Source organism: Balearica regulorum, chromosome 5 (assembly GCF_011004875.1).
Source record: "Balearica regulorum gibbericeps isolate bBalReg1 chromosome 5, bBalReg1.pri, whole genome shotgun sequence".
NCBI lineage: Eukaryota > Metazoa > Chordata > Aves > Gruiformes > Gruidae > Balearica > Balearica regulorum.
The window spans coordinates 68,940,585-68,963,141 of NC_046188.1; the positions used below are offsets into that span (position 1 = coordinate 68,940,585).

General features: G+C 40.8%; 1 protein-coding gene across 1 annotated transcript in view; it reads right to left on the reverse strand.

Moving 5' to 3' along the window:
• Positions 1-22,557, reverse strand: part of LOC104637184 (acyl-CoA (8-3)-desaturase) — a 25,990-nt gene continuing 3,433 nt past the window's right edge. The window contains exons 2-13 of the mRNA XM_010304569.2: positions 14,216-14,434; positions 10,458-10,568; positions 9,816-10,013; positions 8,674-8,775; positions 8,353-8,481; positions 6,425-6,482; positions 5,927-6,003; positions 5,377-5,474; positions 4,930-5,026; positions 3,702-3,781; positions 3,380-3,505; positions 1-3,031 (exon numbers count right to left, since the gene is read on the reverse strand). Of these exons, the coding sequence (XP_010302871.2) occupies positions 2,980-3,031; positions 3,380-3,505; positions 3,702-3,781; positions 4,930-5,026; positions 5,377-5,474; positions 5,927-6,003; positions 6,425-6,482; positions 8,353-8,481; positions 8,674-8,775; positions 9,816-10,013; positions 10,458-10,568; positions 14,216-14,434 (1,347 nt within the window). The 3' untranslated portion in view covers positions 1-2,979. The remainder of the gene's footprint in view (positions 3,032-3,379; positions 3,506-3,701; positions 3,782-4,929; positions 5,027-5,376; positions 5,475-5,926; positions 6,004-6,424; positions 6,483-8,352; positions 8,482-8,673; positions 8,776-9,815; positions 10,014-10,457; positions 10,569-14,215; positions 14,435-22,557) is intronic.

Below are 22,557 nucleotides of genomic sequence, written 5' to 3' on the forward strand. Positions count from 1 at the left end.
CTGTTGAACCAATTAACAGAAACATTTTAATTAAAATGAGGTTGCAAAATGACACACTCAGTAAATTAGTGTTCAAATGAGTAGAATGCCAACTAAATGCAACAAATGATCAGTTCGATTTATGAGACTGACATCAGAAAGAACCATTTTGTGTCAGTCTTTTATTTAGAGGATTTCAGTGGAACTCGGGATCTAATCAGCAGAGCTTTCAAGTCTCACTGGTAAAAAAATGTAGGAATCCTTACTGTTTGTATTACCTTCACCAAGACATCCATTTAAAAATGTCTTCATGTATTACCAAATACAGCATGCAGTGAAATCCCTGCATTCATCTTCAGACAGTACTAGCACTTAAATACTTATAAAATGTTACTACTGTTACACATAATGGTCGATCTCCTCATTCTAACCAACCTTGGATCTGGGAACACAGAACTTGTCTAGGTACTAGTTAGAAGGGATTTTGAAATTACATTCACAGCAGTTTTTTAATAATTACTTTTGTAATCATGATCCTTTTCAATGACATCTGTCAGCTATTATTAGGAATTACCCAGAACAGTGTTATTAGTATGTGCACATACACACAAAAAATATAAATAAAAAGAATAAATGGAGATGTTCTTAAAAAACAAAGGCAAAAATAAAAAGTCCAAACTCCTCCTGCTTTGTGTGTTGGGCTTTGCTCCCTAGAAGGTGGCTGCTGTTGTCTGTAGCTTGTAATAGATGTGAATTGCTCATCAATGTGTTGCAGATGAGTCATGTTGATCATGGTGAAATCTCACTTTAAGATCTTGCACGTTTTCCTCCTTTGGGTGGTTTGTCCACTGAAATCTGGGGCATAGAGTTCTGGATATGGATGGCAGAGGAGAAGAACCACTTTTCTTCCACATGGTCTTTGCTTTTATGGGCAAATTGTCTACTTATTTGCCATTACAGAGTACATTCATGGGTTCAGGTCAGTTAGGTGAATACAGTTCAATACAGGTTTTGGCTCAACTGTCTCATAATGGACTATATTAGCTATAAATGATGTTAGAAAATGTCATCATTGATTCATCATTCCTTTGCAAAATCAGCAAGATTAATCAGAGGTCATGCATGCTTTCCAAAACAGGTATTGACTTTCAATCTAAAAATCATGAAGCGGAGCTTTATTGATATTCTCATAATTTCTCTTTTTTCCCATATTCTAGCTTTTCCTAATAACCATCTTATCACCACTCAGCTTTTTTCCCCCTCCTTTTTCTCCTGCTATTAACTGATACCCACACATCTCCTTGTTCTTTCATACCTCCTCCATTTCTTTTGACTGTTATTCAATGCTCACCTCTCCTCATTTACAGTTTACCTTTCCCATAAGGTTTAAAGCACTTTCAGTGAACACATTCTACTACAGGCCCACTCCTAGCTTCTTCATTTTGTTGTCTCTCTCAAATTCTGGTGTTCTTGGAGAGCTACTGTGCCTCTACACAGATGGTCATTACACTTTCCACTAGCAGAAGCTTTCCTTGACCATAAGCAGGGAGAGGCTAGGTCCTTCTCGGGGCCAAAAAATTGCTAAATACCAGGTACAAAACCAGTAAGAGAGAGTTGCAGGAAAGGAGCTGGTTCTTGGGGATGCTGAAAGAGAAGAAAAGTTTGCGATGCCCAAAGAGGCCCGCGTGTGATGACAGAATTAGGTATGACTTAATTCCTCCCCTGGATATAGGAACAGAGCCACAAATGTACTTAGTTGCCTAACAACCAAGGTAGATGCCCACAGGTCCTTGGAATCACTGGGAAGTAAGCATTTAGATAAAAATTAATATATATATATAAAAGTCCATAAAAGCAAGAGTACCCTAAATACCCTTGCAATCTGGACCTACTCCTCGGTGCCTAGGCTTCTCGGTCTTATTCAAAGCTGCTCCACATCAGAAAGCTTATCAGGCAGCACAGTCACCACTCAATTAAAATATATAGATGTATTTATGCATATAAATAATACATGCTATACAGACTCTACGTACTGTATTCAAACCAGCTATTACAGGTGTAAAACTTAGCATCTAGTTATCTGCCTCCCTATACAATCCATGAGCAGTTGTAACACCTAAGTAGTTAGAGCAAGTTGTGTACGTATGACCAATAGCGATGGGGACATACCCCAGGCCATCTTGTTCTTTGCACACTTATTTTATCTATTCTAGAATATCCCTTAAATATCCCTGTTCTAATATGTCCTGACTTCTTGCAGTTTGCTTTGTCCTATCCCACTTTCACTGAGCCACTGAGCCAAAAGGCACTAAGACAACCTTATTGCTGCCCTTCAATACTGAAAGAGGGCTTATAAGAAAGATGGAGAGGGACTTTTTACCAGGGCTTGTAGTGACAGGACAAGGGGAAATAGTTTAAAACTGAAAGAGGGTAGATTTAGATTAGATATAAGGAAGAAATTCTTTACTGTCAGGGTGGTGAGGCAATGGAACAGGTTGCCCAAAGAAGTCATGGATGCCTCATTCCTGGCAGTGTTCAAGGTCAGGTTGGATGGGGCTTTGGGCAACCTGGACTAGTGGAGGGTGTCCCTGCCCATGGCAGGGGGTTGGACTAGATGATCTTTAAAGGTCCCCAACCCAAACCATTCTATGATTCTATGACTCTATGAAGAATTTCCTTTCAAACTTTTTCCATAAGCAATGAACTGGTGCCTCCAATGAAGCAAACTGATCAAGCTAAGTCAAGAGCTAGTTTTCCCCACTTTAAAGGCAGTTCATCACGGCTCTAAATGCTGAGTTTAAGAGCAGGAAAAATAAAGGTTCATGGTTTGGAACAAGAAAAATATTTATCTTTAACCTACTTTTCCACCCATTCTTACTGAAATTAGCTTTGCCCAGCTCCTGAGTTTCTATGCCAGAAGACACACACACATGGTTGGTCTGCGGTGACTCCTTGCAGCAGTTGTCTGGTGAAGAGGTTCCCTTTGAGAGTTGCCAGTTTCTATCCATGCAGATACGCTTCAAGCCAGTGCTCCCCAGAATCCTTCAGTGAACTGCAAGAACAGAAAGTAAAAAAATCACTTATGGGGAGACAATACTCAACTTCATGGGAAGCAAACTGTAGTTTAGATGTAAAAAGAAGTAAATTGAAAAAATGGATTAAAATCTGTGTGGACATGTCATAGCAAAATCTGACTGCAGGGGATGAGTTGAAAGGATTTAAGGAAGAGGAAAAAAAATCTTTGAAACTTTGAAAATTTTTGAAAATTAAAAGTGCCTTTAGAAAAACCTAAAGAAACACCAGGTTTGATCTCTCCACGGATGTTGATTTGAAATCGTAGCCTATGTCCCTCACTTGCATATTATTACAGCACAAAACTATCTTGTTAATTGATACTTACTGCAAAATATCTACAAAGGCTGTCAGTAAAGTCTTGCTTTTATACTCAATGCCATGCTTATCACAAAGGGCTTTCACCAGAGGAGCTGCTTTCCAGTAGTTGTGTCGAGGCATTGTGGGGAAAAGGCTGCAGAATTGAACAAGAGTTATTCTAAGACTTTGCTTGCACCACTCTCCGTTCCCTCTGTTCAAAATATTTCCCTGCCCTCCCCTAGAAGGAGAGCAAAGGGTCTCCTGAGGTGGTTTCATGTGAGACTACGTGGCCTATCTCACTTTTAAGTGACCCATATTATTCCCACTCTTCTCCCCATAATCATACTCACTGGTGCTCAATTTGGAAGTTCAAGTGCCCAGTGAACCAGTCATTGAACAAAGATTGTTTCACATTGCATGTTGCATGGAGCTGGGAGGAAAAAAGACCAAATAAATACATGATTTAGCTTTTCTTTTTCTGCAAGGCTGCTAACTGAACCCCAGAAATCATTACTCATCCTCGTCTAGCAGAAAAGGCAAGGTAGACTCAGGGATTATAGCCATCATTGCTCTGAAGAATTAAACAAAGTCTAGATTGAAATGGGTTTATGGGATATAGTTGAATTTAACTAGCTCTTTGCTCAGAAAAAAGAACCTCTTCGCTGGCATGCCCACAACCCCAACTGTGATTCTTTTAAGAGGTTCACCTCACATCTTTCACTTGGATGAAAAGAAAAGATGCCTAATAAAGAAAACAAAAACCCATTCTTCTGGCCTCCTCAAACTAGTACAAGTGGAGTCAGATGCAAAAGTATGAGGACAAGCATCTGTGTACACGGGCTTCATCTCACCTGATCTACACACCTTTAGTTTGAAATCTGCATCTGAGCTCACCACTTTAGAGTTAATGGAGAAAAAAACAGCCATTTTCATGGTGCCATTCATCTGCCCTGATTTAGATGTCTATTTTAGAGTAAGATAGATCACGCTCTAGAATTGGCTCTTTCTCTCCAATGAACGTAGCAGGTGTTCAGATGTAGGCATCCAGATTTGGTCAGATGAATACCAGGCTGGGTCTTTTTCCCTTAATATTAGGAAAAATGCTTAGAACTCGCTATGAGGGATTATACTACTGGAGGCAGTACAGATGTGAGTAAAGTTGTATTTACATATTCATTTTTATCAGACCTAAATCTTGTCAGGTTTGTCTTATCTGCAGTAAACCTGTAACCTGTAGGGCAAAAAAAGAAAGATATCAAGTCCCACTTTGCTTCTCTTTAGTGGGCCTAAAAAGGAGATTGACTGTTATTCCACCAGTACTTTTTCATAATATGGTAGGAAAAGTGTTGTGAAAAACATGTCAAAACCTTTCAGTGAAAAATAGTTGTGTTTTTTAAAATGTCCTGTTTTCCAACTAAAGTTTTAAGTGTTTTGACTACTGCAGAAATTCATGCCTATTTAACTCACGGCAAGGACAAACCTCGTTAACGCAGCGTTAAAGCTAAGAACAACAATGTTGTCTTCGTCCTATAATTCAGAACTGCAGACCCACTCTTCCAGAAGAAAGGAGATTCTCACCTGAGTAGATACCCAGTCTTTGTTCTTATCATAATCAATGTCCATTGGTATGTGATTCATCTGCGACACCCAAATAAACCAGGTACTCTCTAGGTACCTGGGCAGATAAACACAGAAACACTTATCATATCTCTAGTCCCATCCAAATTTACCATTAAAACACCTTCCTGAGTCTCACCTTATGTAAAAGAACATTTTTACGTAATTTAGGATTTTCTAATCTACCCCTTTGCCTCCTAACTTTGGGGGTTGCTTTTGAGAGCCACTCTATCTGTACTTGCAGATGTCCCTGAGCAGCCACCACCACCACCCTGAAGTTACACTGTTTCTTCCTGGTTGACTATTTCTGAGAAAATTGTAGTGAGTATGACTAGTTTTCGTTTCTTGCCATCGAAGCTCAATACTGTTTACAAATGCTAGTCATGGGGACTCTGGGTATGCTGTTACCTGGACAGCCAGTAGTACACCATGAAATTGTTAAATCCCATTAAAGGGATATACATGAGGCAGACTCGGATGTTGAAAGACACAATCAATAACAGGTCCTGTAAAACAAAACAAAGCAAAACAAAACAACCAAAAAAGATGAAAATAAGCCTTTGCTGATGAATTCCCTCCACTCCATCATCTCCCCTTTACTTGAACTGCAGTATTAAAAATGTTCTTATTTATTGATCTCATATTTATCAAGAGTAAGCTCCACATCATCATTCTGCCTCAAGTTGAGCGTATCCCTGAAATATTCCCACAGCACTCACTTTACCATCAGCAAACAGCCCTCTGTCTAGGTCTGATAGTTTTCTGTTAACTTTTATACAGCTAAAAAAACCTCTTCTAAAAAATTCTCCCTGGACCCATTGACTGCATTCCTGCTGCAGCAAGCCTAGAATCAGCCTTTTCTATCCTAAACCCCACAATCACCTCAGGTGACGGTGAATATAACTGCAGAGCGGTGACATTTTTTGAAGGTTTTATAGGCAATGCAAGTAGTGCTTACCAGCCACTTTTTCCTCTTGATGGCAAAGTAGAATATAGACAGCTGGAAGAAGGGTACAAGTGCAAGTGGGGCCAGTACTGAAGGAAAGAATGAAAACAGAGAGACATTTACAATTTCACTGCATCATAAATCTTACAGAATATTCTTCTGTAAGAAGAAAGATTCTTCTTTCCAGTGGAAGAAAAATTGCTGTCTTCCCTTTGCACTAACTTTCATGTGTCAACATATTCTGTTCCTCTTTTCATCTCACCACTTCTTCATTTCTTTCCCATCCCTTTCTTCCTCACACCCCTACCTAGTACCTAACATCACATAATCCTAACACAGACATCAGGGACAACTCCTCCTCACATGAACCTTCTTTAACGTGAAGGAAGCTGCCTGAAACTGTGACTTCCATGGGATAATCTTTAACAACATCTTTATTTTGGGGAGGAGATGCAGTCATGATTTTTAGGTGACATTCCCACAGCACTGCAAGGAAGCGGAGATACTCACAGATGAAATACTTATGCTGATAATTGTACGGCATGAACTTCTTCTTCTTTTTTCCAAGCTGAAAAACGAAAAGACATTGTAATAGGCCACTTGGAGGCCTGAGACCTTTCATAAGGTATTTCGTATTCCTGTCTAATGAACACATCGAGAGCTACCTCTTACTGTCTCTAATTCAGCCCCTCCTCTTGAAAAGCAGGTGCTGAAGTTGCAAAGCAATGCAGAGAAGCAGATTTCATTTCAGCCTCTGTACCCAGTTATCAACGTTATGCCGATGTCAGAACAGAGCCATTCTTTTAGGAGAGTTCCAAAACCGTGGCAGGATACAAAAATGCTCAAAAATCACAAAAATGCTGACAAGTCATTTGAATTTTGTAGGCGAAGTTGCCAGTAATGAAAGGCCAATTGAACCAATTCCACGTATTCACCACAGAGTGCTGAGACTATCGGTGCTCGGGGAGGAACAGGTTATTAACATGAAAACTAAGACAAGAAATGTGATGGGTGATGAACGCAGGATGTGTTTGCTGTGAAAGCTACATCTGAATTTCTGTATCAGAAGAGGTAGGATGCAGACATCCCATATTTTTTGAGTAATAAAGGAGATAGCGGCCAGAAATGACACAAGCAAGATCAAAGTAGTAAATACTCTTTAAAGACATCTGCCTTTTTGTTTTGTTGAATATTTCACCTTCAAAGTACACAAAACAGCAAAGAGATGAAATATTTACAAAAAGAGTAAGTCAGTTTATTTCCTCCCAGTGTATTTTTTTCACTATTTGCACAAAAGGGTTCTCAACATCATCTGCAGATTTTGTGTTCATGATTCTTGAAAGGACAAAATAAGGAGAAGGTAAAGCAACCTATTTCTAGAGCTCCCCTATTACTCAGAAAAAAAGCCTTGAACACCTCAAAGATGTCTTCACTGGATCAAAACTGAAACACATCAAATGAACTGGACTAAATGAAACCACCGAAATCCATTTGGGCCACCCACAGTGTGCCTGACTTTTCTGTTAAAAAGCAGGAAGACTAATTTCCTCCATTTTTCACTTCCAGCAAACCCAATTTAGCACAGCCAGCTCGCTCTAGATGCTCATGGTAACATATAGCCATAAAAGATCTCTCGGAAGACCACTGACAAAATCCTTCCCAGTTGCAGGTAACAGTTTTCTGTAAATAAGTATTTTGTATAAACTCTTTACAGGAGTCTTTCTGAGACAGCAGAGTTGGAATTTTCCACATGTCTGGGAGAGCTGTAATTTCCTTCCTTGTTACCAGCTAAAGGAGAGTGAGACGTTATTTGAAGAGGCTGGTTATCGAACATAGACGCCATTTCATCACCCCATGAGTAAATTGGATTTGCCAAGGAAAGAAAAGGCAAAAGACACCTTGCCTATCCCGATGATATCAGAAACCGTAAGGATGCAGGGAGACTCTGTTCATGGGTTTTATTTTTATGAAAGCATCACAGTTTGTGATTAAGAAATAATATCTGCTACGCTTGTGTTTTGTGCATAGCAGCTATACTGGTCCTGAAGGATTTAGGTGCCAAACAGCTCCCACTGCCACAAGGACCCAGAGCGAACATCTGACTCACTATCTACAGGATCACTAAGAACCTCTAACGCTAATGCAAGTGGACTGACTCATTCTTTGGGCTGCCTTCAAGGTGCTTACCCTGCTCTTCTAGCAAGACAGAGAACTTAAGCACTGATTTTAAGAATTTGCTTCTCAGGAGCTGGTGCTTAAGCATCGTAATAACCAGTCAGCACATGAGACTCTCAGACCTTGTAACACTTTGGAACTTACCATGAGTTTATGCTGAAAGGCACAATCTGGGTTATGATTATACCTCATTCTATAGCTTTCTGTCTTTAAAACCTTTCTTGCCAACAGCTCTTTGCTTCTCCAGACATCCCCATGCTCACCTCCACGGAGAGTGTCTTTCCCAAGCTGAAGAGGAGAGGGTGCATGTTGAGGTCGGGGTCTTTGCGGAAGCAGTTGGGTTTGGCGTGGTGCTGGTTGTGCAGGTGATTCCACCAGCTGGCAGGTAAACCCTGCAGGAAAAGTTAAAAGACCAGGGATTGAAACTCAAACAACATCAACAATTACATCACTATTTATCCACCTATTATTGATGACTGCGCTACACTTCCCTCACAGGCGATATGGCCTGAATGTAGGGACACTCCCATTCATTGCTTGGCCCAGGTTAGCCCCAGAGAATATTCCCGCAATATGGCAATTACCTTCAGAACATTTATCACAACAATCTGCAGAAGTCGATTCCATTTAGGCTTCCTGAAGACAGAGCAGTGCCCCAGATCGTGTTGGAACCAGCCCATCTGGATCTGGAAGACAAAAGGATCACTGGGGAAACAGAATCACAGCGGCGTTGCATTAATTTATCTCGGGACTCTCTGCAACTTCATTGTGTGAGTGCATCTTCCTTCTGGTTGGGGAAGAAACACTACCTGCTGTCTTATGTGCTCAGTGCTGAGAACTTCATTCCAGGCTACTGTCCACTAAAGCTGCTCAATTCCAGATACTGATTTTATTGTAACAGCTAAAGGGAAAGTAGAGAGGCCTCATTGCAATTAATTTGACTGTTAGAGCATGGGCACCTTTTGCTCCCATCGCAAATATATAATTTCCAAGTAACCAGCTAGAAAGTGTAAGAATTTCCAAATCCATAGCTTCATTGCATTTCATATTCCCATGGAAATACAAGAATGCTCTTTGAGGAGTATCTGCCTTAGCAGCTAGTAGGCAAATAGAACAGATTATTTAAAAAAATTAGTTACTTTGCACTTGTTCCACGGATGTCTGAGCAAACCTAAGGTTTCAGCGCTACTAAGAAAATCTTGCTTTCTTCCTCCCCTCACCTTCCAATTTCTCTCTTCTAAGGGCCACAAAGTCCTATTCCCTCCTTCCCTACACCGACCCTGACACATATCGTGCCCTTCTATGATTCAGTTTACTAATCCAGCAGAAAACTATTCAGGGTTCGTGACTGTAATTGGCCCATAAAAGACCCAACAAACACCAGAGCCATCAGACAGTAAACAGAAGGAACACGGAGCCAAAAGTGGAGTTGGGAATGAAACATTCCCTCTTTTGCTGGGGTAAGTGATTAGCTCAGCTCATCCCATCTTGTGAAACTGCCAGCTCCACAACACCCCACCAACCCTAGCGAGCAGCTTGTCAGCAAAACGAGATTTGCTGGAGGCAACAAAAATTGTCATGTAGAACGTGCTTGTTGTCTTCGGCCAGATAAAAGAGTCTAAGAAGAGGCAGTAAAGCAATGCCTGGGATAAGAACATTTCATTAATTCTTTTCATCTGGAAGAACCAAACATGTCTGCAGTGTCAAACAGCTGTCAGCAGTTTACCTGAGCAATGGTGAAGAATGCAATGCCAACCAGGAAAGGCACTAAGGATATCCCAAAGTACCAGACCACGAGCCAGGATGCAGCATCCAGTACCAGGAGGTGAAGGAAAATCAGGAAGAAAAAGATGTAATTTGGCCTCAGAAGTCCCATCTTCTCAACAGTGCAGCGCAGCTCACGAAAATCCTCTAAAAGGGATTTCTGTGGGTAAAGTGAGGATTAATGCACAGTCTACTTCACAAATGTAACATAGCAGACCCAGTAGTAGCCACGGAAGTCAGAGGAGATGTTCTATCAGAGGGGTCTCCGTGCAAAAATGAGCATGAGATCAACAGATCTTGGGTTTGCTTTGACACTGGAAAACAAGTTGCTGACAGGCTCTGTTACTGAGACATCGAGTGGGAAGAACTGAGCAGAGTTTGGGGCTCTGGGGCTCATTCCTCACACCCAGGTGTGGATTTAGTGATTCTGGGACAGCGCATGTTTCCATGCACGACTTCTGCCAGCTGCCTCCCCCACCACCCAACCTATGGCACAGTGTCAGGCACGCTGCTTCAGAAATTATTTCTGCTAGCTCTGTTGTTTTCCTTCTCCTCCCATACTGAAGCCCAAGCCATTCCCACAGCTGGATTCTAGGACACTCACTTTTTTATTAGACTCAAAGCTGGGTTGATCTGGTGCCAACTCCCCAATCAGCAGAGATTTCAAGTATTTTTTCACCAGAGACTTATCATTGTGAAATGCTACAAAGGCATCCTGAGAAACACACAAAGGAAGGGGGTAAGAAAGGATATGTGACTAAACACCAGGTGCTGAGCCGCTACTTTTTCCAGGTCTTTGCTACAACACATAATCCAGTTTCCTTTTTCCAGAGACTTTTGGATTTTTCTCCCTTTGTTTGCTCCTCTAGTTCTTTGCCATCAGCTGGAGCTTGGCCCAAGGAAGCTGGAAAAGTTTCAAGAAACTAGATTTCATAAAGGTACTTGGGCGAGGCTGGTAATAGACATGAAAGTGTTTGATGAAAAACTCTTTGCAGAGGGAAACATCTCTTTCATCTGCTTGTTTCAGCACAGTCCTTCCCTAGAAGGCTCCAGCCAGCAGCCCTGCCCTGTGGATAGGACCCAGGAGGAGGAAAACACGTCAATGATCGAGGTGTCTCTTTGCCATGCCTAGGAGAAAAAAAACGATGTTTTTAAAATCCTGTCTTTACTACACTAGGGCCTTAGGAAAGCTAAGCCGAAGCTCCATACACAGCAGGATTAACTGGGTATCTCTTACAGCTCCCTGTAAGTTTGCAGACTGATCCAGATTTTGGGGAACGGGGTAACACTAGTGACACAAACAGGTCTGACCAAGAACCATTTGAAATACCCATTTCAAAATCAAATATAAACTATGGAACAAAGGATGACATTGCAGATAAACCAAAACTCTTCTTTAGCTCATGTTCCTCAGTGAATTTTCCAGAAGAGAGGTAAAGAGGCTGACCATACTCTTTTGTCTTCCAGAAAGAGTAGATACAACAAAGTCTTCAGTGTCTGAGCAGCCAGGTACTTGTTGACTTTGGCTCTGAAAATCAATGTGGGTGATGATGACACAAAAAAGCTCTGCAGATGTCTAGACAGGATTAATTCCCTGGAAGAGGACAGAGAACTTTCCTTGTGCAGTCTGACATTCCTCTGGAGTGTTTAGAGACAGTCTATCTCCGAGTACTTTAGTCTAGAAATCAGAGCAAGGTGACTTTTTGGACAGGTGATCTTTCTACAGATATCTAGTGGCTCTTTGTCACAGTGACAAATGAGTAACTCTGTCCAGACCCAGAGGACTGGGGAAATCTTTCCATCATGATTTTGTGCCCCTCACCCTACAGTTTTTTATACATTTTTATGTAGCTCCCTCTTGCCAGGAATTCTAACGCTGAGTCAAGCTGTAAGTATGTATACTGCAGCTTAGAAAAAGGAGCCAGAATCCTTTTAAGCAGAATTTCCTACCCATAATATCAGTATCACAGATTCTTATCACAGAAACGCAAACCTTTCAGTCCTGCAACCTGTCATTTCTCCTCCCTGCTCTTAGGCCATGATTATCATCTTAGGAGAGATTAACTTTAAGGACTATCAACTGCAACGCACCTAACCTCCAATATTTGACATCGATGTAATGTTCTGCAATGCATATTCTCTATATTTACAAAGTAATCCACATAGAGGAAGAAAATTCTCACTATATGTATGTATAATTATGAGCTCTAGAGGGAGATAATTCTCACCATATATATATATATATACACACACACACAATTATGAGCTCTAGCGTAGTCAAGAGTACTTGAAAAAAAAATCCTGGATCCTGGCTTTAGGCAAAATCATGCACCAGACAATCTTTTGAGACACCTTCCAGTCCTGCTTTTCTGTAAAAGTGTGTATTTCTCAGAATATATGAACAATAGCAGCATTTTAAAAGCAAAAAGAATGATAAAGATTAGCAAAATAAAAATCGAGAGCAAGACAGAAAATGTCATGATGCTGCAACATAAATCCACAGTGTACCCACAATCTTGGCTACCGCGTGTAGTTCTGGTCGTTCTGTCTTCAAAGGGACATAGTACAACTAGATGCAGCAAAAAAAAAAAAAAAAAAAAAAAGATGAACAGAGTTCTGGAACTGCTTTCAGACTAGGAGACTGCCTTGGAAAAAAGGTAACAAGTTAAAGAGTTTTAAAACCCCACCTGTAGCATTGAGAAAATGATGGAAAAATTATCCACTGTCTTCATAACACAATAATTAAACTAGCAGGAAGTAGGTTTAAAATGCACAAAAGTAATAATGAGGAAAACCAGATTGTAATATTGTTGTAATAAGAAATACAAGTAAGATCAAAGGTCATTCTTTAAACTCATTCATACCAGACAAATTCACTGCGGTTAAAACGCTTGGCTGTCTATAAAGCATAATAATCTACATGCAAGTGCTGACACCGGGGGCTGCAGAAGCTGGGAGGACATAGCTTGGGGACAAACCATTCCATGCATTCTGTATTCCTTGACTCCTTTTGTAAAGAAATAGAAACTGCAGGAGACGGCACCAGGCTACAGGGATCTCTGGGCTGGCTTGGGATGGCGGGCAGGATTAGCGTCCCTTCTTCGGTCAGCTCTCGGTGCAGCACCGGTTGCAACCTCACACCATGGTATGGAGGTCCTGCCTAAATGGACACACAACCCTCTCTTTAAATCAGGGCTCTATCTGCCAGTCAGTGAGCTAGAGAAGAAAACCAACAAGACTCAGGAGCTTTCTTTTTTCTTCATCTGAGAACACTAGGTATTTTTCTGCCTCAGTTTCCAATATGGTGAAAGGAATGAAATGTGAAAAATAACTGATCTGATCCATTTTGGGCCATGAGTTAGGAAGTGCTATTCCATCTTACAAACTGAAACCTGAGCAATTGCACATTCTTGTCTAATTGAAGTCAAGAAGTCTTGTCGTGACAAGAATTAAATCTATGTCTCCCACATTACATGTTCATGCCCTAATCCTGGTTGTGTTTCTAATGTGTGTATTTCTGACTATTCAGAAATTCAGTATCTACTTTCAGCAGTCTGTGAGATCTGCTTAGAATTTATTATTTCTGTCAACAAGCAACAAGTTATTTTAGAGAAACCCTCTAAATCAACAAATTTTGCAGGGATCTCTGGAAAACCTATTTTCAAATACTGATTATTTGTAGAATTTTTCCTTCTCTTCTGCAGCCAAATATCATTCTGCTGCTTTCTCAGCCATTTTTCCTGTATTTTAGCTCTTTCCCCCCCTCCTTTGAAATAGCCTTTTTGCTCAAGACTCTCCTCCTCCACTTGCCTGTACAAAATAATGTCACTTCCTTGAGTACCCCCTTCTCTTGCTTCACCGCCCCCAAATTACTTTACATTTGGCTATTACCTTCTCCTTATCTATCTTATCTATCCATCTACCCATGCTCTATCTTTATCATTTGCTCATCGCTGCTCACATCCACGTTACGCTGAAAGAGAAACCTTTACAATAAAAATACGCACCGAGCATGCTGCTTCCTACCCTCTTCCCTTTCACGCTGCTGCAACAGAGACACTTCTCAGGCATCTGGAAGACAGCTTGCCTGATCATGCCTAGTGGCAGGACAACCCGCATGGATATTGCTCTGTTTACAACTGGGTGTAATGAGCCTAAACAGAGCTTTACAATCTGCACAGCAGGTAACTCTGACCTTGACGGTAACCAGAAGTGCATTTTTACAGACAGCACAGGCATGTCCGCTGTATTATCAGGTCAAGGACAGTGCCAACTGCCACAAGCAGTCTCCGCTGGAGTCCCACCATGTCATCCTGCCCTTACAATGGAACCATCTTCCTCCACTGTTCTCCTAGATCTTACCGTAGCATCTTGCCCAGCATAGTGGCTAATAACTCGGCTCCCTCCGGGGTGGCGTTTGGAAAACTCACTGACATCGTAAACTTTCCTGTCAATCACCAGCCACTGCTCCTGACCTTGGCCACGGCCATTGTGGATTCTGATGTCTTCCCAAGTGAAAAGCTGTAGAAAGGCTGAAACAGGTCGTGTCTCCTTCTCCGTGGAGCCAGTCTGTGGAGCCATCTGTACGGGTAGATGTGCAGTCAGCGCTGAGATTCACTAGTCTAAGCTTTGCAGCACCGTGTCCAGGCAGAGGGTGAACCATCTCAGCCTGCCCGTTATACAGTCCCACTCCAAGCCACTCCCTGTGCTTCTAGGGCTGGTTGGCTCCCCTTGCCCAAACACACCCTCCCACAGCTCCCTCCTCTTCCACATTCACACCAGACGCTTCGACACACCCTTGAATAAAAGCCTTGTTCCTTCTTGTCCTTTCTGAACTGCTTTTGGAAGGTCTCATTACTCATGAGAACTGTAGACTACTTCACTGAATACAGAGGTGCATAAATAGAAAGACTTATGCAGGTTATCTGTTATTCAGTTAAATGAGATGGCAAAATGACAGAAAGGACTATTACGTGAGCACCTGCGTAGAGCGTTAGGTACTGGATAAGGTAAGCTGCTAACTTGCTTCCATACTGCTGAGTCGATTTGAGGATTAGCCAGAAGAGAAATCTGAGGAAGGCTGTGGGCAGGTCTTCCACAGCAAATATTCAGTGACCTTCTCAGAAAACTGAAGCACTTTCAGCATCCTGTAACCCCTTAATCAGTCATTAACGTTGGGAAATCCTTCATTTACCATACAGTGGAGCTTCATACTGTCATATAGCGCCAAAATGTAAAGCTGTAAAGGAGCCTGTGTGGAGAGCCAAAAGCTGCTATTAAATGTGTTTGCTAATATCTCTCATTCAACTGTAATTCCTGCCTTCAAGGCATGGAGCCAACTCGTACACTAGCATAGTGAAAACAGGAGGATGCTCCAAGGTCTGCAATCTCTCCACAAGGTATCTTTTAATGGTCTTGTCACTACCCAAAAACTGCACATTGTCCTTGGTCTTTGAAATTTTCTGTGTTGTCCCTGGCACGCCAAATTCATGTGTCTTTCTTAACTAAAAACGTTGTTCAAAACATCACCAGATCAAAGAAAGAATACATTAAAAAAATCATTATTTCTCTCCAATTAATTTAGCTCGCACATTGACAATAGTTTGCAGATAGCTGTTTTCAGCGTTTCCTGTGTATACTCCAGTCATTCAATCATCTCATTGTTCAAGTAATTAATTCGTAAGTCAACAACAGACATGAAAAGATTTTGGGGTTGAGAATAATGATAATAATAACAATAACAACAACAACAGTTAACACCCAGTTTGGCTGTAGATTAGGAGTTTATAAAATTATGTTTAAAACAGCACTGTTTACATAATTAACCTTACTTAAGTATTAGTCTTGTAGAGCCAAAGTCTAAATATCTCTCATGTTCAGAGAGGATCTGCTGTGCAGTAAAGAGGTAAGAGTTCTCAGCTGTAATAAATAGCAAAGAGAAGGCAATGCCACGTTTCCTATGAAGTCACATCAATTTTGCAGATGACCCAGAAAAAACTAAGCCCATGTATATGAAATATTGCCCTACTTGAGATTTTGGATTCTCTTAATTTTGTATTTATTTTTTTTTTAATCCAAAATTACTAGCCGTGGGTGCTTTTGAGGAAGGTACAAGCAAGGTAGGCAGATATGGTATAGTCTTATAGTCTGTCCTCATTAGGTTTCCATCCTGTCCCTTTATAATGCAACACTGAATTAAATCCCAAATCATGAGTTTTCCACCTTACCCCAAACTTTTTATTTATGTTTCTAAATTTATTATGTTTCTAACCAAAAATATTGTCTACAACGCTGCCCAGTCCCTGCCTGAAACCTAACAGTTCTAGGTCTCAGCTAGCTCTTGTGACAGTGAGTTTCGCAAACAATTTACATACTGTGATTCAAAAAAAAAAAAAAGGAAAAAAGGTTGTTTTTGTGCTCCCAATTCTGAGAAGGGCTGAAAAAATTCAGCTGAAGTTGTAGGCTTCAGGAAGGACAAAAAGATAAGAAAGGCAAACTATGTTCTTGATCAAGGTGCCTCAGCAGGGTGAGGTGAAATCATGGCTGCGTTCCCTGCCTCCCAAGCAGATGGCATGCAGGAAGCCTAAGCAAGAGATGATCAAAGCAGAGATGGTCGGATAGGCCTCTGCATCAGGAGAAAGGTACCATTTAATTTATATAGAACAACTTTAATTTGAAGAGTTTGTCCTTAAGGGACTCTGGAATCGAGTTCACGGGATATTTGTGCTATAAGTGATGATGAAGCTTCTCAGCTTACAATAATTTTGCTTAGCGCACTCTGCACAAGCCTCAGACTGCAATCACAGTGGCAAATGGTTTTTGTCTTCCTTATATTTCCCAGTGAATTAACAGTAGCCCAAAAACAGTTGGGTAGAGGCAGCTGAAATCTCAGATAGCAGAGACACCCGCCTTGCCCTCAGCCCTGCATGGAGTGGGCAGTCTTTCTGGCTGGCAACTGTAAATTATGCAATTCTAATTCTTTAAATCATGTAACATCTTGCAAATTAATCAGTCAAGCCCAAAACAACTGTTTAAAGTTCCTGACATGTAGCAATGTCTGAACCACCTTAGGTAAAAGAGAAATGTGACTATTAGAAGGCAGTGATAAAAGAATGGGAGGAATAATTTCTACTGTGCTGTCATGTTGCATTTTGTAATCCTTTATCTTGCTCTAAATAAAAGTTAAGAGTGTCCATACTAATGATGTGTTCATGTTCTAGCATGGAATCTGTGTAGTCTTACACAAATCCTGTTCAGTACTTGAGGTGGTGCTAATAAAATATGCAATAGTTGTTGCAAATTTCTGCATATGTGGGGTTTTTTTATATACATGCAAACAATTTCAAGTGACTCCATAGCTGGCTGAAAGTACCAAAAAAAAAACCCCCTCCCCATCATCTTCTATTCAGACTTGTAAATGTAGCAGCTACCTGAAAAGAAGTAGATAAAAACGTGGGTTTAGACTCTGGGCTACAAGGAGCTGGAGAATACAGAGCCAGGAACCCACTGGAGTGAACAAATAGAGGATGTCTCTGCCTACACACAGTCGGTAATCACCACTGCCAACACACACTCTGGGCGCCAGTATCCACCAAACCACTGGTGTTACTTAGAGGAATTAAGTTTGGGAACTCTAAAATAATTGTCCTCCATTCTAACAGTGTGCATAGTATTTCACGCCTGAATTTATTTAGCATCAGATCCCATCCAGATGGTCCTGTAGCGCCCATCGATATTACGTTAGATTAAAAAGTCTCGAACAAGTCTTTTCCCGATTTGAAAGCAGAAGCTGTCTCTGTGTTATCCAGGTCACCAAACAAATTTCAGAGTTGCATGGAAAAGCCCAGAAGGATAGAGAAAGCCACAGCCATGCTCACCCAGAGAAACGATTGAGAAATCAGTCAAAGTGAATTTACACCATACTCGGTGTTCTGCAACAGCTACCCACACACCTGTCAAACCCCATGTCATATGTATCTGGGAGCTAGGACACGTGCACAGAGCTATTCTACATCGCTGCTTTTGTGACTAAGAGTCTCCTTGCACAGGCACTTGACACAGTTTTCCAGTTTTCCAGAAAGCCAGTACGTGACTGCTGAACTGGTAGTTATTGCATCAACATTTTTATCCCGTATCACGTAAATGTTTGCAATTTACACTTAATCCACTGGCGATAAACTGGCAGAGCACAGAGTGGCCCAGAAAAAAATAATCTAAGATACACTGAAGCATCTTGTTTCTAAGAAAATCTCTTGTTCCAGAGAAGTCCTCCAAGTTCTGAGTAATTTTGTCATACAGGATGCCACCTATGGTTCTCTTGACCACCTTTTCTATGGAAACTAAATTTTGCATGGAGCCTGTCACACGTGCTGTGAGAACACCTACCAAGTGAGGCTCCTGGGCAAGCCTGGATGAAGAACATCTACTTTATGAGCTGTACAGTCTCACCCAGAAGGAGAACTTAGATTATCCAAGACAGACAGCTAATGGGTTGTACATGTCTCCAGGGTTAGATGTCAACAGTACAGTGAGTTTGAAAAGGATGACCTTGGAGGTAAACATCTACAATTACAGCTGCACTTTTCTATGTAGGCAGACCTGAGTCTTCCTGCCCTGCCATGGCTGGTCTGAAGCCATGGTGGAAGAGCACCTTGCCTTTGAGGAGGGCTCGTGGACCCTCTGCCCTAAAGAGGCTCTCACCTCCGGCAGGGAGCTGACCTGCATCCATCTGCTCCCACTCCTGTAGACAGAGATGATGTTCCTTCGTGGGTTTCATAGACCTTCAGACAAGACTCTCTCTTCTGTGACCATGGCACGTCTCTTTCCAAACACAGCAAGGAAACTGAAATCGTTAAAATTAGTTTCTCTCCGGCACAAAACTTAATTGGGAATCCATAATTAAGGACAAGGCCACATTCTGAAACATCCCCACAATCTTTTCAACAGACAATAACTTTTGCAGAGTGCAACATTTTGTTTTGAAGAAATGTTTTAGAGAAAGAAAAAAAATCCAGTAATTTGCTTGATAGGAACATTAAAAGACAGCATGTCAGTCAGGAGGAGAAAAGGACCAAGTTTTCCTTTTTTTAGTATATTCTAAATTAATGAGGCACCACCCTGTATCTCAGGTGGGGCCACTTTTCAGGAACATCATCTTCTGCTTTCAGAAATGGGAAGAGAAACCAAAAGGAAAGCTCAGCTTTTTTCTGTAGGGCACAGAGTCAAGTTTGCTCTCTTCTCTTCACTGCCTTGAGGGGTTTAGTTTTTGTTTAGATATTCAAAGTCTGTATTAACTTTGTTTCATTCCTTAATTCAGATTTCAGTAGTAAGCTAACACACAGGGGTCTTTTTCCTCTGTGAAAGCAATCTTTACATCTTTTTCCAAAGAGAAAAAAAAACACCTACGAAATACCACCATTTGGGTGGCGGCAAACTTTGCTTTCACACCTAACTTTGGGTTGTATTTATGGGTAAACAATAAAAACCCCAGATGGATGCCATGTTAATTATAATGAGGTGTAAAATTAGGTTCTGTAATAAGCGCTGTGAACCCTCTCATCTAAAAATCCCCACAGAACAATAAGTTGCATTGAGACACTGAACTATATTATATAAATTTTTTGTACTTCTGTGGAAGTTACTAAAACCCCTGCACAGAAGACGCTGCAACGCTGCGCAATGAAGCTATACAACTTGACACAATTTGCTATTGCAATTCCAATATGGCCTTCTCATACACACATCGTCTGCAAACACTCACACAAATTCTTTTTAAAGAGGGTCAATATTAAACTCAACAATCACCATGTAATTAATATTTCTGTTTTGTGTATTTCATTTAACCTACAATTCCCATGAAATACACCCTTCACCCTCCAACTTCACAGGCATCAGAACCCCAGGGGTTCTCCTGTGGCTTTAAGATCTAAATTCAGCTGGTTTAAAATGATAAATTCTGAATTTAACAGCTGTTAAAAAGCCCCTCTCAAACACACGAGTAGCATTATATATTGTTACAAAGAGGAATTAAGACACAGAATAATTCAACCTATACTTGTTAAATGCCTGTACCAAACCCATTTTGTTTTCCCACTGGCACCTGTTTGGGGTTGTTTTTTCAGACTAATGCTATCTTTATAGCATTTTCTGTGTTCAGTGCAGAGCACCCACTGGATATGAAACTGTGCATCCACCAACAAAAAACTCTACAAAAGGTGAGCATGCTTGACAGTTGGTTTTGGGTTTTTTTTTTTAATACATGGCTTGTGCAACACCAATTAGGAACAACATGGCATAAGCAAGGATTAAAACACCCACAGTGGTTCCACAGCTTACACACGGAACACCTTCTTCCTTCTGTCCTTTCTGTGGGTCTTGGGCCACCTTCCAATTTCTGCAACGTATGAGGCAGGGATCCTGCTCAACTTGCTTCCTGCACTAGTCGACCATAATTAAATTCTCTGCCCTTCACCATCTGCCTCCTACACCGTTCTTCCTCAGACACCTATTAGGGCGTATATTCTTAGCAGGGTAACATACGCATTTTGATTCAGAGTTGTGCATCAACCTTAAGCTTCTAGATCCTATCCTCTCCACCAGGAGGTCCATCATATTTTTCATTTATATGGCTGAAGAAGCTTTTGCTACTTGCTTTTATTTCTTTTGCAACGTTTAATTTTCTTTGACACTTTAGCAATTCCTACTTGGACTTCCATGACATTTTCCCTATTCTTTGCATTCCCAATCTGCCTCAGAGAGAGTTCCTTATCAATCCAAAATGCTCTCCTGAGTTCATTTCTCCCCTACTTGCTAGGACCGTAAGTCCCATAAAGGTTTTATACCCTAAGACTCCTCTATATTCATGTCATTGCTCCTTACTCTACCTAACCATAATGATTAGTTCCTTTCATTTTTCAAACTTTTCTTTTAAATAAAATCAGCAAAGAATCAATTCCAGCGGAGTGAAGCTGGGGCATGTAGCTCTGATATGGGTGCATATATACTCCTACCTGCTGGTTCTTTTATCTCTGGTGGCAGATCATAATTTGCTACCATTGTATTGCAGAACCTGTGAAACGAAGCCTCCAGCAACCAAAATGGAAGGGCAATTTTCACCATGGGTATGTCTCCACAGTATTCCTAGAACATCTAGTGGAGGCGTCAGACACACATAAACTTCATGTTCCAAGGACTCTTTTGTCCTTAGACAAGCATTCCAGTGACAGAAACTGGACTGGTAGATGATATTTTATTTATTGAGGTATATTTTAAGCTAATTTTCCTGGGGAAAAAAAAAAAAAGCATTGTGTCACTTGATCCTCCAATTCTACAACACTACAGCTTCTCACAGAAGCAAACCACTTTGCCTGAAGGACACCATCATAATCAGCCTTTTATATAAGCACTCATAAGTGCATTAGTTTTTATTGCTGTTTCAAAACTTTCTTTGTAGAAATTCCTCACCATTTTCTGAACACTTTAATTTAGTCTCTGTAGCAGATGTAAATCGCACAGAAACCACAGTCGGGCCAACAAACTCTCTTCCAATGCTACGTAATTCTCTTTCTTTCCCCACCCATGAGTAGTGTTGCATCAATACATTAGTCTTCTACATCTGACCTGTTAAGAAATTTTTTATACTCCTTATAAAAGAACCTATTTTGGGAAGCAACAAATCATCCTGTTTCTAAGTGGCTCAGCTGCATTTATTATCTATCCTGGATGGACCTACAATCATCTTCATTTCTCCTTCTTTTCTAAAGATGGAGAAATTTCTATAAACACCACACTTCACCTCTTTAGGAATTCAGGATAATGGAAGCAAACACATGCATGGGTTGGGCAAGGATTGCAAATCCAGATCATTCGTTACGTTAAAAAGTCAAAACAAGTGGGTGTTGGGAAGTGGAAAACTACAGCATTTTCCTCTTCCAGTTGCCCCATCACCCTTAACTGTTTTAACATCACCCTAACGTTTTTATCGTTCCAGCTACTCCATCACTGAAAATGTTCCTCCCCGATTTGAAAAAACTAATTTCTTCTGGGCTGGAGCCACATCTTTGTCCAATGATACTCCACTTAACTGGATAATCTTCAAAGCCTTATGAACGTCAGACTGCAGTTTTTAAGACCCCATGCAAATGCCTGATGGATTTGTTCTCCTTTGAAGGTCTTTGGGGACTGTATCCTCTCCCAACATCCAAATCCCATGGATTCACCTTGGGTGTAAATGCTCCGTCTTCATCCCTAAATAAGCTTTGCTACAGTACTGTTTTGGGTTTTTTTTAACAATTCTCCTATTCATTAGATCTCTCCTTACACCATGTAATTCAAATAATTCATTGCCTAACCTGTCACAAATGTGGCAGAAAAAAAAGAGCATGTGAAGTACAGGACATGTGAATGCTTAGTGGTTACTTGGCTTTGAACAATTACCGACAGCAGAAGGTTAATTACTTTCCCCTACCTCATGATCAGATCCACTGGAGAGATCTTCAGAGAGAATTAATTTTTATGCTTATTAAATCTGTACTAGATATTTAACACACCTTTCATTTCCTAGTGTTTAGGCCGAACTAAAATAAAGACCCAAAATCAAGAAGTCCAACAAGATATTCCTGCTTACAGGCAAAGGTTATTTTAACATGGTCTTACCTACTACAGAGGATGAGATGAGGATATAAAGCTTTGGTTAGTGAGTTTTA